The sequence below is a fragment of the Leishmania major genome, chromosome 36 (assembly GCF_000002725.2).
Source record: "Leishmania major strain Friedlin complete genome, chromosome 36".
In the NCBI taxonomy this organism is placed as follows: domain Eukaryota; phylum Euglenozoa; class Kinetoplastea; order Trypanosomatida; family Trypanosomatidae; genus Leishmania; species Leishmania major.
The window spans coordinates 1,194,849-1,213,041 of record NC_007287.2 but is presented as its reverse complement, the minus strand read 5'-3'; the positions used below and the strand labels follow the sequence as shown (position 1 = coordinate 1,213,041).

General features: G+C 59.9%; 2 protein-coding genes across 2 annotated transcripts; both read left to right on the top strand.

The window, feature by feature from the left end:
• Nucleotides 1-57: 57 nt before the first annotated feature.
• LMJF_36_2950 (putative succinyl-CoA ligase [GDP-forming] beta-chain) lies at nt 58-1,299 on the top strand (the record flags this gene model as incomplete). The annotated part of the gene is made up of 1 exon (XM_001686822.1): nt 58-1,299. One exon carries the CDS (start codon nt 58-60, stop codon nt 1,297-1,299), a length of 1,242 nt encoding a protein of 413 aa, XP_001686874.1.
• A 3,573-nt stretch (nt 1,300-4,872) lies between these two features.
• LMJF_36_2940 (conserved hypothetical protein) lies at nt 4,873-17,424 on the top strand (the record flags this gene model as incomplete). Its single annotated transcript, XM_001686821.1, has 1 exon — nt 4,873-17,424. The coding sequence occupies one exon, from the start codon at nt 4,873-4,875 to the stop codon at nt 17,422-17,424; it is 12,552 nt and encodes a 4,183-aa protein (XP_001686873.1).
• Nucleotides 17,425-18,193: the final 769 nt, after the last annotated feature.

Genomic DNA, 18,193 nt, shown 5'->3' with positions numbered 1-18,193 from the left:
CTGGCCTCCTCTGTGTGGCAGCCGCGCGTATACATAAATACAGAGCCGTCATTCGCCATGTTCCGCTTTGGTCGCTTGTGCACCCCCAAAGCTGCCAGCGTGCAGCGCCGCTTCCTGAACATCCATGAGTACCAGTCCAAGCAGATCATTAAGGACAACGGCGGCAGGGTGGAGTTCGGTATTGCATGCAAGACGATCGAGGAGGTCGAGGCCGCGTGCGCCAAGATCAAGACGGAGAAGAAGGTCGTGAAGTCTCAGATCTTGGCCGGTGGTCGCGGTAAGGGTGTATTCAAAGATGGCTTCCAGGGTGGTGTGCACGTGTGCGACAGCGCCGCTGCCGCCGTCGAGGCTGCCAAGCACATGCTCGGTAACACGCTGGTGACGAAGCAGACCGGTCCCAAGGGCCAGCTGGTGAACACGCTGTACGTCACGGAGGCCGTCGCGGGCATCAAGCGCGAGCTCTACCTTTCCCTCATCCTCGACCGAAAGAGCGCGTCGCCCATGTTCATCGGTAGCGCCGAGGGCGGTATGAGCATCGAGGAGCTCGCCAAGACCCACCCGGAAAAGATCAAGACCATGAAGGTCAACGTCGCTGAGGGTGTGGACCACGACGCGGCTGTGGCGTACGCCAAGGAGCTCGGCTTCGCAGGTGAGACGACGGAGCGCGCGGCAGAGCAAATCAAAGCCCTCTACAATATCGGCAAGTCGAAGGACTGCACCATGGTGGAGATTAATCCATTCGTTGAGCTCGAAAACGGTGATGTGATGGAGATCGACGCCAAGCTCAGCTTTGACGACAACGCCGCCTTCCGCCAGAGGGGTATCTTCGCCCTGGAGGATCAGACCCAGATCGATAGCAAGGAAGTGCTCGCCAAGAAGCACGATCTGAACTACATCGCTCTTGATGGCAATGTCGGCTGTCTTGTGAATGGCGCTGGTCTGGCCATGGCCACCATGGACACCATTTCTCTGCACGGCGGCAGCGCGGCCAACTTCCTCGACGCTGGTGGTAGCGCCTCCGAGGAGCAGATTGTGGCTGCCTTCAAGATCATCACGGGTGATTCGAACGTGAAGAGCATCCTGGTTAACATCTTCGGTGGTATCATGCACTGCGATGTCATAGCGCAAGGTGTCGTGAACGCCTCCAAGGCGCTCAACACCACCATCCCGATCGTGGTGCGCCTTTGCGGCACTAACGAGCAGCGCGGCAAGGAGATCATCCGCAACAGTGGCCTCGTCATCCACCCCGTCGAAGACTTCGATTCCGCTGCCCGCAAGGCGGTAGAGCTTGCCAAGTAGTCGCGACGGTACAGCCAGAAGAAGAGATGGGCGTCTGCGCGTGTGTGTGCGTGTAAGTTCGGGTGAGCGTGCGGGGTGCTGCATCCGCCCGCTGCCTCGCATGAAACACCATTACCTTTCAGGACCCCTTCGCACTTGTTGTTGCTCTTTCTCTTCTCTCTCGGTAACACAGGAGGGGCTTACAAAGAAAAGGGGAAGAGAGAGACGACCAAGTCAAGGCTCGTGCAGCTGGGGACCCCGCGTGACCACACGCACACGATTCCATGCACTCCATGAAGGAAAAGAGAGGCCAATGTACTCGGGTGAACTAGCGTGATGGCGTGAGAAGGGAAGAAGGACGGCAGCAAGGATAGGAGACGCATAAATAGGATAGACCACAGATGGAAAGGCCAGTAGCTCCGACCGTTGTCATCCCTCTGCGTTCTTCTCGCCGCTGCAGTTGGCCTGTGTGCTTGCTCTTTCCAAATCATAGTGGCCCATGTATCTCTGTGTGGATGTGTGTAGATGTATCATCAAAAGGCCGCCTTTTGGGTGGGTGGAAGGGGGGCGGGGCGTGTGTGCCCCTTCTCTCGCTTGGTTGATTGATTGGTTACGATTGCTCCTCTTTACCTCTCACCCCTCCCCCCTCCGCCACCACCTCCCTCATTGTCAGACTCCTGATTGTGCCGCATGTGTCTTGCGGGTCTCTGTGGTCCGTGCGTCTGCGGGCGTACGCGCCCTCACCCATCTCCGCTCCATCTACCCGGATCACCCCCTTTGACCGTCACGCCTGACACACAAGCACATGGCAAGCAGCTGCGCACCCTTCCTCCCTCTTTCTTACCTCTAACACAACAGACACAACTAAGATCGCTGCCATGATGGTGCTACAGCGTGCCGCGACAGCGGCCAAGAGGGGGAGGAGAGAGCTCTAAACGGGGAGCGAATACACAAAAAGAAGTGGCTGTTACGCCTCCTCCTATTCAAGCTGTCCTTTCTGTATCTGTGTGGGTGGATGTTTATGTGTGCTCATATATATATATATATATGTTACTTTTTGTTCTACTTGGTTAGTTTCTACTTGTGATGCCTCCCCCCCCCGCCCTTCCTCCTCCTCCTCCTTCCCCCCCCCCTCATGTTAAACCAGCAACACGTGCTTGCCGCCTGTCTTATATATGAATCTCTCTCCATGTCTCGTTACGGTGTACCCGTGCAACCGTGAAGAAAAAGAAGAAATGGCTAACCAGTTGGACGGAAGGAACAAAACCAAAACAGGGGAGAAAACCGGCGCACTCTTCATCTGCCTTCCCCCTCCGTTATGTTTGCCACTCTTTTGTCTTGGCCATCTCCTTGCGTGTGCGTGTAAGTTGCTCTCCTCCGTTGTTGTTTGATGTCGTCGTAAGTTGTCTCTCATTTGTTTTATATGTTTTTGGTGTGACTCCGTCCTCCCTCCCCGCATCTTCCATCTCTTGTGTGCACGTACTTGTGCAGAGTGTCTCTACATCTCAGCCTTGTCAGCTGTGTCTGTTCGTCGACCTACACAGAGACACACAGAAAATACGAAGGAAGCGAGTGTGAAGGAAGGGCAGAGCAGGGGGAATGGAGAGAGAGTGAGAGACGGTGTTTAAAGCCCCTAACTGCAAAAGGGGAAAACCAGCAAGAATAGTGGCGCGTTCTTATTGTCTTAGGTGTTGACTGAATGACCAGCCGGCTTGGTATTGCCTCTCTCGCGCGCGCGCGCATGCTTTCGTTTTCGTTTGGCGGGTGCGCATCCATGCGATGGATAGTCGGATGACATCATCCCCTCCAGATTTGGCGTCTGCTGTCCGCTGGCCTGCAGTCCCTACAACCACCAACCTGCCCCCCCCCCTTCCTCTCTTCTTCGTCTCCTTTTCTCGCCTTTAGTTGCCCCTTTCCCTACATTTCACCTCGTGCTCTCACGTCAAGTGAAGGTGCGATCCCAAGAAAGGGGTATGGAAAGAAGAGAGCGCCACTGCTGGAGTCAACTCTGACAAGTGGTGAGGGCGAGTTAAAGGTCATACTAGCTCTTCTTTTCCGGGAACCAGTCTTGTCTTATATATATGTGTGTGTGTGTGTGTGTGTTTTGTGGGTGCCCTTGTTGCTGATGGATGTCTTCCCAACTCATCTCCTCGCGGCAGTGCGTAGGCATATACAAGAATGTGCTAGCTGCAGAACTTTGGTCATTGCGGCCCCTGACTTGCCTCCATCAAGGGTAACAACGAAGCGCATCGGCAGGCGCGTGGCAACACCATGAACACGTGACAAATGGCAAAGCAGTGAAAAAGTCATCGATCACACGCGCACGCACATGCAGGCAGGTGCTGAGTTTTCGAGAAGAGTGGTAACACAATACCGAAGCTAGAGAAAGAGAGAGATATGGTGGGGGGGGGGGGGCTCTGTATAAGGTCGTATTTATGTGTGCACGCGCACGCTCGCTAGTGGTTTCCATTAGGCCTCTTGCCTCTCCCTCTTGTTTTGCTTACTTCAGTTTTTTGTTTTATTGATATAGACACACGCACGCAAGCACACACACGCAACGAGAAAAGACGCATTGAAAAGGGGATGGACGAACACAAAACAGCGAAAACATTGTATTTATGTATGTATGTGTGTGTGTGCGTGTGTGTGTGTGTGTTTCTTCTGCACGTGCACACGAACGCACTGTCCCACGAAGCATGACGCACACGAAACATACTGGCCTTCGATGTGTGTGTGTGTGTGTGGTTAGCGTAAGGCGATGAAGAACGAAAAGACAAAATCAACAGAAAAGAACGCGCCACCGTGGCACACGGTGCTGCCGATTCAGTCCCTCGGGAAGGCAGCAAACGGAGGGGGCCATCAGACAAAGCGGTCTACGCACGTCACACGCACACGGGCGCACGTGGGGCAGCCGTTCCGACTCTAGCAACGAACTCTCTCTCTCTTTCTCTCGGAAGTCCGCGTTGCGGGCCTCCCTCACACTGTTGGTGAAGCCGCAGTTTCATCCGCAAAATGTGGTGTTCCGGGGCACTGTGTAACAGGGCGTCTTCCGTTTCCTGCCTCAACTGAACCTGCGGGACTGCACACGTAAGTGTAGGTGGGTGTATTTGTGTGCGTGTGTGCCTCATCCTTATTCTTCAGACCCCGCATTCATCACACACGCGCACAGATGTGCATATGCACGCACGCGGCGCAAGTAGAAGGTGTAGGTACCCGCAACCGACTCTCTGTTTCTTTTTCATGCTTTCTCTCTCCCTCCCCCTCGCGCGCCTCTTCTCGCCTCTCTCTGAACATCGCATTAACGGTATGCCGATCGGCAAGTGAGGCACCCACTTCTTCAGCACACATACACGCGCACGTATGTCCGAGCACAGAGCGCGCATACTCACATAGTGACTGGACCTGCCCAACAAGCGTGTGCGAAACCGCACTCGCTCGTCTAAAGTGTTTTTGGGGGTGGGGAAGGAAACACATATAGCGCCCTCGTACACACAGAGAGAAACGGGCACAGCTGTAATCCACACACCTACTCCTTCCCTGACTCCTACCCTCCTCCTCCTCATCCTCTGCAAAGGACCTAAAGTGAGCACTAGGATGGACGAGGTCATCAACGTCATTTTGAAGTGTATCACGCAGCTTGACCTCTTCGTGGATGGCCCCGCTGCCCACTTGAGTGGGACAGCGGCGCCCACAACGATTGATACGATAAGGAAGTGCATCGCCGATCACGCATACTTGTTCACTGACCACCACACAAATGGCCAGCGCGTGTGGGAGCTTGTATGTTCAGCGAACTTCACCGTCGCTGAGCCGCGTGCGCCGACCACTGCAGCGACTGCGACTGCGACTCTCCTCTCCCTCTTTCGCCGCCTCACGGATTCGGTGGCGGCCTCGGCGCGTGCGCCTGAAGCAGACATTCTGAAGCACCTTGTGAAGCTGCTGTGCGACGCTGTGAAGCCACCGCTCGTGCGAGGTGCGTCACCTGGGCAACTGCGGTGCCTCTTTGAGGCCACGATGCGGTTGCTAAAGTTGCTGTTTCCATTAAAGAAGCGCGCGGATGTGCAGACGGAGTGCTTGCATCTCCTGCTCGCGTTGATGCAGCTGTCAGACTTGCAGGAGGCACATGGCGCGGTGGTTGCTTCTGGGGATGAGGTGGCACAGGTGGCCAAACTGTGCACAGATATCTGTGGGGCCAAGCATGACGTCGCGCTTCGGCCGCAGAACGCCTCTATGCAGCTTCTAGGTTGTCTGTGTGAGCAGCCAGCGTATGCGCACGCCCTAAGCCGACAGCTCGCGGAGAGAATTCTGAAATGCTTCCTCGGCGTTGCGAGGAATCTTGCCCAGCGGGCGGAGGTGAATCAAACTCTTGGAGAGGGCCTTCTACGGGGCCTGGCGGGGTTTCTGGGCAGTTTTCCGCTCCGCTGCGAAGAGGACGCCGCTGCCTTGGCTCTCATCAACAACATCGTACTCAGCGCGCTGATGCTGGGCGAAACTTCGACCAACTACACGTTCTGCCTTTCAGCACTCTTCCTGCTTCGTCGTCGAGCCGCCGATACCCTTGCGCATTTCACGCTGCTGTGCGCCGCCGAGTACAGCGCCGCTCTCAGGTTGCTGTGGATGCACCGCAACAAAGACGTGCGTCGAGAAACACACGCCGCGGCGGCAGTGTTCTGGTCCACGCTGAGTTCTCAGCTGCAGCAGCACTGCTCATCAGAGGTGGCGGACGCGAATACCACGCGCAATACGGACGCATCACACAAGCTTCATAGCATTGTCGAGTCCCTCCTGCGGTCCTTGGACTCGAGCGCGGACCGGGAAGCCTCTTACGCCTTAGAAGCTCTGTATCACCTGCTCCCCGCCGTGGCCGCGTTAAGTGGTCCTCAGGCGCTGCAGGCGATGAGCACGCGCTTCGAGGAGCGTGTAGGGGCTCTGTTGATCACCGCGTCCGCACAGAGGACGGAGGCGTCGTTTCCACAGGTGCCCTGCCTTCTCGCCACCCTTGGGCAGCTGTTGACACTGCTGCCGTCGGTGTCGCCGCGACAGCAGACAGTGGTGCGGGAGCTTCTCGACTGGGTCCTCCTCCTCTACCCACACCCGAAGTTCTACAACCGAGAGAAGACAGTGCTGGGTATCGTGCTTGTAATCAGAGCTCTCACGCACCACCCACGCGCACCCCACAACACCCTGCCTCGCCTTCTAAGCGAGCGTACACTTGAACTTGTCGGGGAGGCGCCAGGTGCAGCCATGATGAGGCTTGCAGGTGAATGTATCTCCGCTGAGGAGCGGTTGGACCGCATGGCAACGCTGTGGACGAGGCTCCTGACGACACGTGAGGAATCCGGCGCAGAAGCCGAGGCTGAGTCGAAGCAACGCCTCTCTGCCGCCTTTTACCGCGCCTGCACGGGCTTCTGCGAGCGGGCGCGGCTGGAGGTGGGGATCGTGGCAAGCAACAGCGAGGCGACGCTGGAGCGCATTCTGGTGGGCGGCGTCGATGTCGTGCAGCCTAGCTTTCCGACGCATTACAGTGCGTTTTTGAGTTTTGTGGACTTCTTTGTCCGCCTCAGCGAGGGGCTCAAGCGGTCTGGCTGCGTTTGTCGCCCACCAGCAGAGGAGTTGACGGCGTGGCTGGAAGCGCTGGTGCGTGGTGCCACTGCCGCACCGCACGTCTCCGGCTTTTACACGCTGCTTCACCGCACCGTCGTCGGCATCGAGGACATGCGCCCACACTCATCGACACATCAGCAGCCCTATACGGACGCTCCACTAGCGAGTGGCAACTCGGTTGTCACCAGTGATGGCTACCACGAAAACTACCTGTGCGTCTCGCCGCTCCTTCGGCACTTTTTATGTACGGAGTGCCTGCGACGGGTGCACGTGTACAGCGACGAGCTGCTCTACCAGTGTGCCATGTGTGTGGTGGTTGGCGCGGCGCTTGTGGGGAGTGAAGAGAGGGATGAGCTGGCCGGTAGCCGCGCCCGAACATGCGACGATCACCGCCGCCTCGACGCGTATGTGCGCGCCTTCAAGGTTGTCATGGCAGGCACACCAACACCACGGAAAGCAGAAAGTGCCACCGGCAGCGCGAATGAGGTCGTGTGCAGCTTTGGCAACAGCCCCGCTGTGCTTGAGAGTAACAGGCAGTATGGCTTGCGCGTGTTGGAAAAGAAATCATGCCGTTCGCCTCGCTGGGCAGCTGCAGTGCTGCCGGCACTCACGAGCGCCTTGCGCTCCGCGGAGGTGGTGGCTGCCGTGCGAGCCCCCGTGCAAATGTTGTCGGCAAGGCACGGTGTCGCCATCGCTGCGGAGCTGCAGCATCACAGCAACGAGGCCACCTTTGCCCGGCTCTGCAGGGGCGAGCGGGCCAGCAACGGTCGTCGAGATAGCATGCCACGCTGGTTAGCGACAATGCAGCCAGTCACCATACCACTCGTACCAGTAGATAGTGCGCTGCACATTGGATACCTTGTCCCCCTCGTCTCACGGTTGAGCCTGCACGGCAAGCAGCCAGCAGTACGCGCAGCGGCAGCGGAAGTGCTGTACTGGTGTGTCGTGTGGGTGATTGGTAAGAAGGTGAGCCACTGGGACAGCGCCGTCTTTCCTCCGTTGCTGTCCCTTGCTTCTCTAGCCTGCACCAGCACGGGTGGTAGTGGTGGCGGCGGTGGCAACGGTGGTAGCATGGTGCACCAAGGGCTACATGGGTTGCTGATGCAAACAGCGCGGTGGTTTGGTAGGTCAGCAGGTACCCCCGAAGAGGCGGAGTCGTTTGTGTCCGTGCTGTTGCGCGGGCTTGGCGAGCAAGAGGCGACTCAACGACAGGTTGCGACGGAGGCCCTCTTCGCCTATGCCATACCACCCGCAGACGAACCGCAAGCGGTGACCCCTCATTTTCGAGCGGTGATCAGGCAACTGGTAAGGATGGAGTGCGGCGTCTCTGAATGTTCTCGGTTGGGGGCGGCTCATTGTTTACACCTCATGATGCGCCGCCTGTGCAAAACTAGAGTGCCGGTGCTGGCGTGCACAGTGCAGGCGGTGGCGCAAGGTGCTGTTGGCTGCCTGCGGCGCTGCACGGAGGTCCCTATATGGGGGGCGATGGAGACTGTCACGTGCAACGAGGTGCAAGAGTCGCTTCGTTGGTTGTGTGCCTACTGTCACGATATCCGCCAACTGGAAAATGAAGAAGAGCAAAGGGAGGCAGACCAAGTCGCGGCAGATCTTGTGCATGCAGCGTGTGCGGTGCTTCCAGCGTTGGCGCGACGGCACACCGCCTGCGCCATCACGCTGCTGCAGACCCTGCCTGCGATAACGCACACGAGCGCCAACGCGCACCAGGTGTTGCTGCTTTCTCAGGAACTAATCCGTGAGCAGCAGCAGCGGCTGTGCTCCGCCGCGGCTAGGTCACTTGACAGCGTGGTTGGCGGGTGCGCCACCCTCGTAGCGCTCCTTCACAGTGGCTATGGCACCGAAAACAACGAAAGGGCGATCGCTGAAGCAGTACCCCCTGTCATCTGTGCGCGGGAGGACGACTGCAGTGTTGAGACAGAGCTGCTCCGTCTGCTGACGGTCGTGCTCCAGGCCATTGTCGAGGAGGCACGCGTGGCAACGCATGAAAGCAGGTGCATTTCTTCGCACCTCGTACGGTGGCTACTAGAACTTGTAGACGTGGTACCGGAGCAGACGCACGCCACGCATTTCTCTCTGCTCCTAACGCCTACCGTGATTGCGCAGGCTGCTCGCGTGATGGTGGCGGGAGCTAAAGCGACCGTGGAGAACTGGGCAGGAGACGTCGGTGAAGACACAACTGTTGGCGTGCCGCTTCACTGTTGCGCCCCCTCCTCGCGACTGGCTCCGACGGCGCGGCGGTGCGTGGAACTCATTGAGTTCCTAATGCGTGTGGCTGGCCAAAGGCGTCGCGGCGCACAGGTGATCGAGGACGTACTCTGCGCCATCCAGGAGACTGGCGTGTTTAGTGTGTTCACCGCAGCCTCGCCTGCCCGCCAGCTTATCGATGCGCTAAGCGTAGGCCCATCAGCGCTTGCTACTGGGCCGGTTGCCCTCGCAGCTGCGCTTTGTCAGGTGGAGGCCCCTCGCGCCTCCGGCACCGCAACGTTGTGGATGCGCATAGTTGATTCAATGAAGCTATCCCCGAAGACGGTTGTCACAATGCTGTTGGGATTACTGCGAAATGCCGCCGCCCTCAATGCTACGGGCGGAGAAGAGGTGTGCGAGGGACTGTTGGTACTTATGCTTAGTGAGCCTGATCCCGCACTCCTTCGCCAGCACCTACGCGACCTGCTTGCTTCCGACGCGGTGCAGCACAACATCTCCTTCACGAAGCCCTCGTTCGCTGTCAACCTCGATGACGGTGATGGCGCAGTGGCTGTGTCGCCCTCATCAAGGTCGAGCTCGGTGCTACTGAGCCGCGCCTTTGGCAGTGTCATGAACCGGTGCTGGCAGCAAGCAAGTGCTGCGCTACCCACAGACCGTCTCGTCTCTGCGCTGCCGTCTTTGACCACGGTCGCGATGGCAGAAGGTGCTCTTCGAAGTTCAAGCGAGGCAGTCTCCCTCTTCAGTTTGGTTGGAGACTGGCTCGCGGAACTGCAGCGTCGCTCGCTGACATCCGAGCACGACAAGGCTCTCTGCCGTGTCTGCGCGAATCTCGTTGCGGCGGAGCGAGAGATGCGGGAAAGCGCGCCGACGGGGGCGCAAGACGACGGCCGCGGAGGTGCTCGACTCGCAGCGTTGCTGATGCTTGTGCAACTGATAGGCCCTGCCATCTGCACAGATCCGACTCTGAGCAGCGCGCTTTGCGATCTGGTGCTATTCGTCAGCAAGCCCGCCAACATGTACAGCCTCCTGGCATGTATTGGTGCAACAGAGCGTGTTGTATGGGGCTTTCACGTGCTTGCTGCAACTGTGACGCCGCGCCCGGCGCGTCGCTCCTTGGTGGTTTTTCCTGTCGACATGAGGGCCGTGGAAGTGGCGTTCGACCTTCTCAACGAGGTACTCAACAACGCGCTGCCGCTGCGGTGGGCGGAGCTGAAGACACACCGGGAACAGACGAATGGTGCCGACGTGGTCCACTCAGGAACGGCGCTCTTCGCGGCAGTGCTGCCCCACAACGTGCAGGTGCTCGAGGTGATTGCCCCTCTCCTCGCACAGGAGTCTATGCCGCAGCGCGACAGCATTGTTCGCCAGGTGCATGGGGCGCTGCAGGCGCTGAGCGCTTGCCAGCAGGCGCTTCAGCTGGACGCGTGCAGGTGCGCTTCCCGTTTGCTGCGCGATCCACGCACACACTCTGGCATCGACGCCCTCACCGAGCACGTCCTTCTTCCACTCCTACAGGCCTCTGCTGAGGCGGTGCGGCTGCGACTCTTCGAGGAAGAGGTTCGCAGCTGGGTAACTGAGGCCGGCAGGGCGCCCGCGCTTGGATGCTTCTATGTGCAAACCGCAGCTTTCTCCTGTCTGGCGCTGATGCACCGCCTTTGCCCCCTGACCGACCTGCGAGGATCGATCAGCACAGCGTTCACCGGCAGAAATCCAAATACAACTGGGGTGGAGCTCACGCTGGAGGTGCTGAAGGCGTGTCGCGCGGCATGGCAGCTACCGAATACCGGCGGCGACAACAACAGTGCCGAGGAGGCTGACGGTGACGTTGGCGACAGCGCGCGCGCGGACGCGCCGCGTCGATACCGTCAAGCCGCGTTCCGGTGCCTGCTCGCGACACTCTCGCAAACGCAGCAAGCCGAGAAGGTGTTCTGCCGATGCCTTTTTCAAGAGCGCAGCGTCGCAGGGTGGAACGGCCTCTTCCTCGTGAAGAGACGTGGGGTCGTTGTGACGGATTTGCTGGACGCGGTGGGAGAAGTGCAGCTGTGGCGAGACATGAACAGGTGCCAAGTGCCGGAGCTGTTCGCGCATCTTCTTCGGCACTTTCCGTCATCCTCGGTGACGCCGGGTGAACCACCGGAGTGGGTTCGCCACGTTGTCGCGGTCGCGCGGCAGCCACAGCTGCGCCTGCCCGTCAGAATGGTCTTTTACGAGATGATATGCCGTCACGAGCGTTTCTTTGGCACCTTTGCGCGGTGCATCTTCGACGGGGTCGCCGACTCCGTGGCCGCGATGGCGCCCTCGGAACGGGCGGGGAAGGTCATCTGGGAGCTTATCGCCCTCCTAACAAGATGGCACCGCGAAGGGGGGTCAGGAGCCTTAGCTGTGGGTAGCGCCGCATCGCTGAAAGCGCTTGCCCGGTATGCTGCCGTTCACTTGGCATGGGAGCACTCCTTGACTGCACGTGAGGGAAGTTGTGCACTGGACCCCACTTCCCAGAAGAGACTTGCTGAGCTGCTGGAGCAGATCCGTCAGGCACAAGGTGCCACACCGACGAGTCTGTCTACGTCACAGCCGCTCACTGCGGCAGAGGTGAAGATGCTCCTCTCGCACCCTGCGTACGAGCGCCGCGCCGCCTTGGAAGTGATATATATGGTCACAAACGCGTGCGGCTGCCTCGGCTGCACCGGAGACAGCCGGGAGGTGGGGGAGGTGTACGATTTGCTGGGCGCTTGTCTGGGTGCCTCGGCATCGCCGCAGCTTTACCGCATGACGGCACGGCTCGTGGGCCTTGAACACCGTCTGCTGAGCGAAGCGGCGACACAGAAGCCGTCTTCTGCGGTCAGGCAACCCCTTTGCGACGCGCTGCGGGGCACTGTGTGCACAACCTTGGATGTGTGCAAGTCGGACAAGAAGTTTCTTGAGGTGCTCGAGGCAATGCAGGAGGACCGGAGCGGTGACTTGGTGTACCAGCTGCTCAGTCGCACAGACCTGCTGCGTCGATATAGCATTCGAAAAGACTCAGAGAAACTGCTCACCCTGCGCGTCTTGGCACGTGCCGGCACCTACGTCGCCGACAACTACGACTCGATTCACGTGTGCTTGTCGGGGCTGCTGCGTGGCGGTCACGGCGAGCTTCTGCTAGGCATCTGCACGGTTGTGAGGAACGCCTTACCGCATATGTCGATGGAGTCGGTGCGCCACGTTCTGCGTGATTTTTGCTGTCTCGACGTCTTGCAAGCGATGGAGTCGGCGGAGCCGGCGCGTGTTGCCTTCTATAATATGGGTTTCGCTGCCTTACGGCGGTGGACGGTCGTGAGAGAGGATCAGGAGAAACAGGACGGTGGCGACAGCGTCAGCGCAGATGCTGAAGCATTCCTGACTCGTCGTGGACTCCGCGACGCCTCTCCTGCGGTGCAGGGTGCGGTGCTGGAGTATCTGGATGTTCACGCTCAGCATGTGCCAGACACGATGTGGGGGCGCCTCACGTGTCTTTTCACAGCCGAGGACGGGGCGAGCGGAGACGGCCACAGTGGCAGTGGGGGGTGGGTGCGGCATGTCGCCCTTCTCCTCCTCTCCCTGTCAAAGCGGTCGCGCAACTTTGCCAGCCCCAGCTACCTTTTCCCCGAAGCCTTGCACTCGGAAGGGGCGTCTCCGACGCTGGCGACGAGCGCAGATACCGCGGCGGAAAGCTCCGTTGCGCGGCGGCAGCCCCGGAAGGCGTCTCTCTTCTCTGAAGCAGTGCAGTGCGGCAGTCCTGCGGAGGCGGCGACAGCGAACGCTGCATGCCCGATAACCGCTGCGCTCGCCCAGATTTACGCGCCACCTGCCCTGGTACCCCAGCCACCACACCACCACCACCAGCCTTTGTCGGGCGCACGGAGACCTCGAGCAACAGGTGCTGGGCGACTCGATGCCGCGCCGTGCGCCACCGCCACCGCCGCAGCCCAATCCTGGCTACACCTGGAAAGCGGCGATTCCGAGCAAGAGAACGCAGTGGTATCGGCCGGTGTGATGGCGTCCCGCCAAATCTTTGCAACGACGCAACTACGCGCTGCACATGGCGCCACACTGCGAGCTGGTCGCTCGGTGATCAACGCGTCGTCGGCAGCGCCCCTCCTTGAAAGCAACACGGCCGGACGCTTGTCTGAGGTGCGGTTGACACTGCAGTCTCTGCTGGTGCCGCTGCAGGTGTTGTGCCTCCACGAAGATGAGGTGGCTGCCCGTGTGCTCATCGATCTTATCAGCAACGCTGCCGTCGCATCCCCTGCCACCAGTGAGTCACCACACACAGTCTCTCTGTGTAGCGCCCTCGCTTCTCTGTTGCCAAAGTTTGAGAGCGGGGCGACGACCAGGCAGTGCGAGCATGCCAAGAGCCCCTTCGCCCTCTTCGTTGCGCTAGAACTATTGTTGCATGCGCAGGCGGCCTGTTGGCCGTCATTGGCGAGTCTTGACTGCGCGGCCCTAGTGCGCCTCGCAAGCCACGTACAGGCGTGTGGCGGCAGTGTGCCAACGGCGTCTCTGCCCGTTGCCGACGGCACAGCGCACGTTGTGGAGAGGTTGTTGTCGTCATTGCAGCCTTCGACAGCGCGGGGGGTGCCTACAAGACCCTCTCTTGCGTTTCCCACGCTTCGGTGGCATGCCTATCACGTGGCGCAGCGACTGCGTCGACACGATGACGCGGCATGTCAGGCGGCTCTGCAGTTGTTCAAGGGTGCGAGGCGGCATGGAGCACCGGTCATTCAGTTGCAAGGCGCGCTTGATGCCATGGAGATGGGTGGGGCAGCCTACTCGATGCAGGTTATTGCAAAACTCTTGGAAGATGAGGAGGAAGAGGCAGCAGCAGTAGCAGTGGCAACTGTAGCGTCGCCTGCAACGCACGTGAGCGGTGGAGTCTTCGCCTTGTTCGCTGCTCGGGAGGAAGTGCTGCGCCACTACCGGAGTCGTGCCTCACGGCTGCTGCTGGATTGGTGTGGTGCGGCGTCGGCTTTGCAGTCCGCAACGCCTGCAGGGGCAGGGGGGAGCGGAGAAGTAAGCGTTGAGGGCGTGCGCCTCCGCTTACGCGCGCAGCTGCAGCTGATGTGCGACGGGACTGCGTCAGCGGTGACAGCGGAAGCCTCGACGGCGTCGCGGCACCGCACGGGGTTCGAGTGGGGCGCGTGTCTCATGGCAAACGGACGCTGGCTGGATTGTCAGCTTCATGTAGAGACCTCTGTTGACCACCTGCTTGGAGGCACCGCTTCTCACTATGACGGCGGCGGCAGCTCGCTAGCCTGCGGTTACCTCGCCGCGAACTCCCTCTCGCAGTTGGCGGATGCAGCGCAGGTGCTGCGATTCGTCTCCACGAGCACCGCGAGCAGCGCCGGAGTGGCGCTCCAAACGTACCTCGACACGATGCCAGCGTCGGTGCCTGTCAGCGGTGCATATGGCTCACTGTTCATTGACGATGTCCTTCTCATTCGCAGGCTCATCATCGACTACCACGTGCAGTCGACAGGGGATCTCTCGGGCAGCTTGCAGCTCACGGACAACGAGCGTCACAAGCTGGTTGCACGGATTCACGAGCTGTTGGGCACGTGGACTGTGCAGCAGTGCTCAGAACTGCTGCTTCTCCCGGAGAAGACGAGTGCCATCGAGACTATAGCGTCCAAGGCGGACCACGCCACGCTCTCCGAGCCGACACGCTGCGCCTTGGAGTTTCTCAAGAAGCGGAGTAGCCTCTTTTGTATTGCGGTTACGGCAGGTGAAGTGAGTGGCGCATCACGAGAGGAGGCTCTTGCCGCGTTCCAGGCGACGGGAAAGGACGTGCAGCAGCGTGCGGCTGCGGGGCTGTTGTCTCCCGCAGCTGCGCGGCAGTGGGCCGCCGACGTTGCTCAGTGCGAAGTAGAGATGTCCGCCTCCATTGGTAGCATCTTAAGCTGCCCTGCTGGGTTGACAGCCTCTGTGCCAAAGAGGGAGATGTGGGTGTCAACGCTGAAGGAAAACTTGCGGGACACAATACCGTCCCACGTAGCCCTGCTCAACGCGCTGGAGAAACTGTTGCCTCCTGTGTCGCGCGGCGACGGCACCCTCGCCGACATGCGTGGAGATGCGAAGGATGCTACACGCGCGTCCTCCATAACAGCCGCGACGCAATCGCTTTGGCAGCTCTACGCCAACACCTTTCTGTGGTGCGCGCAGGCAGCGGGCGACCGCAGCGTGGACGCCGATAGTGGTGGACATCTTCCGGTTTTAGCACGGGTGCCGCGACTGCTCTCGCTATTTGCCCTCCCGCGAGTAGCCGAAGCCGCAGCGCAGGCTCAGTGGCGCGGTACATGGGAGGCTCTGGTTATGCTGCCTACACAAGTGTGGCTCCCATGGGCAACCCTCCTTGTAAATGCGCTCCTGCAGACGGAGCACGCCGTCCTGGCCCGAATCCTTCTGCGCCTCTGCCGCGAGCGTGGGCAGGTGCTCTACTACCCCATCAACTGCGCCTGGCGCAGTCTCGCCGATCTGGGAAAACGTCGCAACGCCGGCCGTGCCGTCGACGACGACCTGATACGTGAACTCGCGGAGCTGCACAAGTGGCACCGGAGCCACAGGATGGCTCTCGTTGCGGAGTTCGCCGCTGCTCTTGATGAGCTCGTAGAGCCCCAGCATCGCCTGGAGATGCGGCTGAGCGAGGTTGAATCACTGGTGAAGCAGCACGAGCAGTGCACGCGCGGCGGCGGCGGCGGCGCGCAGGCGGAGTATCTAATGGCGGCACTGCAGCTGTACGAACGCTGCAAAGGCGATCTCATGGACCCAGCACGGTGGGGACGGGCGCAACTCTACCACCGCCGCGCCGCACAGGTGTTGCAGGAACTCGATCGCCGGAACGCGTTTTCCGCGGAGGTGCTCAAGTCAGGTGAACAATTCCGCAGCGCAAAGAAGGAGGCCCTTCGCCAGGTAACACAGACGCTGAACACCCTCACTCCGAACGCATCGAATAGCGCCACCAGGTCACAGGAGCTGAGACTGTACTCGGAGCGACTCCCACGCGCGCTGGGGCGCAGCGCCACGGCCGCGACTACCACTACTACCCAACTGGGCCACGCCAGCGATGCGGCCGAGCCGATCCTCCAGCCAGTTCAGCCGACACACCTCCTCCATACACCGCCGGATGGGGCTCAGCAGTGCTGCACGCTCGTCGGCGTAGCGGACCGCGTCCTCGTGCTCAAGTCGAAGCGGTTCGCGAAGAAGGTGGATATCTACACCTCTGCCGGCATCTGCACCTACATAGTCAAGGGCGGCGAGGACCTCCGGCTAGACCAGCGCATCCAAGAGGTGTTCACATTTGCCAATGTGTGTCTTCTCGTGTCTCCACGCTCTCGGCTGTCGGCGTTGACGATCCGCACCTACGCCGTCATCCCCGTCTCGCCGCTTGTGGGGCTGATTTGCTGGGTGCCCAGAACGACCCCGCTGCAGGAGCTCATGAAGGAGGCCACACCGCCGGATGCGCATGATGCAGTGGCCCGCTTCTGCCGGGCTCGCGGAAAGCCGCAAGAGGTCCTCTCCCTCTACAAAACCGCTTATATCACCGGGATCCCAGAACAGGAGTACAAGGGTCTTGTACTTCGCCTGCGCCAGTCGGCCCTCGTAGAGTCGCTCGAGAGCATCGCCACTGACCACTGCTCTTGGTTTGGCGTACGAGACGCGTTCTTGGACACGAACGCCGCCGCCTCCATGGCGTCTTTTGTGCTGGGCGTTGGGGACCGCCACGCTGGCAATTTGCTGGTGGACCTCCTAAACTGTGAACTGGTGGCCATCGGCTTCGGCCTGGCGTTTGGCGACGCGACGCGCAAGCTGCCGGTGCTGGAGCTGATGCCCTTCCGGCACACGCCGCAGCTGCAACGTGTGCAAGGGGTGTTAGGGGACAGTGTCACGCGCTGCCGCATGCGCCGCGTCTTGCACGTCTTGCGCGCCGAGCGACATGTTGTCGAAGAAATGGTAGCAGCGCTGCTAATGCCAGATACCGACGCGATAGGCGACGAGGCAAGTCACATTGCTGGGCATCAGCTTGATGTGGTGCGTCGCAAGCTCAATCTCGAGCACCCCGCCGACATCATTTTGCGCGACGTGGCACGCAACGCGTATGTGACCCAAGACAAGGACGTGTGGAGCGGAGTCAAGGCGTGTCTCTCTGAGAGGGAGCGAGACGAGAACGGAGAGGATGCCGGCCTCACGGGGACGGAGCTGTCAACGCTCCATCAGGAGGATGTATTTGTGCAGCGACTGCTGCGCGTCGCTTCTGACCCGCGCTTACTTGGTCGCGCATACGCTGGATGGCAGGCGTACATGTAGTACCGGAAGAAAAGGGAGAGGGAACGGCATTGAAGAAAGGAAAAAAGGAATGGGCACGATCGTGTAGATGGCGGGTGCAGCTGTTTACGCGGTGGTGCTCGATCCGTACGTGGTGGAAGGTGCGCATGGTGCTTTCGTTGATAGCGCCTGTGTTGCGAGGAGTCTCACGCCACATGTGCAGCGCTGCCCTCCCCCTCCCCCCACCCAACACACACACAAACACACACACACATACCATGATCTGTTGTTCTTTGCACGTTTTGTGCTTGCTGCTCGACGCAAAGGTCTCCCACACACTTGCACGCGTGCACGCATCCCAGCACAAGCCGCCCTCTGTGCGCGAGACGACGTGAAAGAGGATGCACTGAAGTGCGTGCTCTTCTCGTCCTACAGACAACGGCAGACGTGTACAGAGGAGGGTGGGACAGCACGGCCGGCGGCAGTGCTGTGACCGTCATTTCATACCTTTGCTCACATCTTTCTTTCCCCCTGGCTCAAGTGGCGCCGCGAATCTTCTCCACTTCACACAACTTCTCCCCCACCTCCCCACTCCCCTCGCGCCTCCGTCTCTCTCGCATCTCTGTCCATGCTGCTTTCATGAGCAATTTGGAAAACAAAAAATAAACTCACACACCTGTGCGTCCTTAATATACAAGCGAAGAGATTTACGCACGTACATGCGCGCATGACGACACCGCCGTCCGCTTGAAGGGCGACAACATCTTTTCTGTCTTTTGGTTTGGGTGCGTGTGCGTGTGCGTGTGCGTGT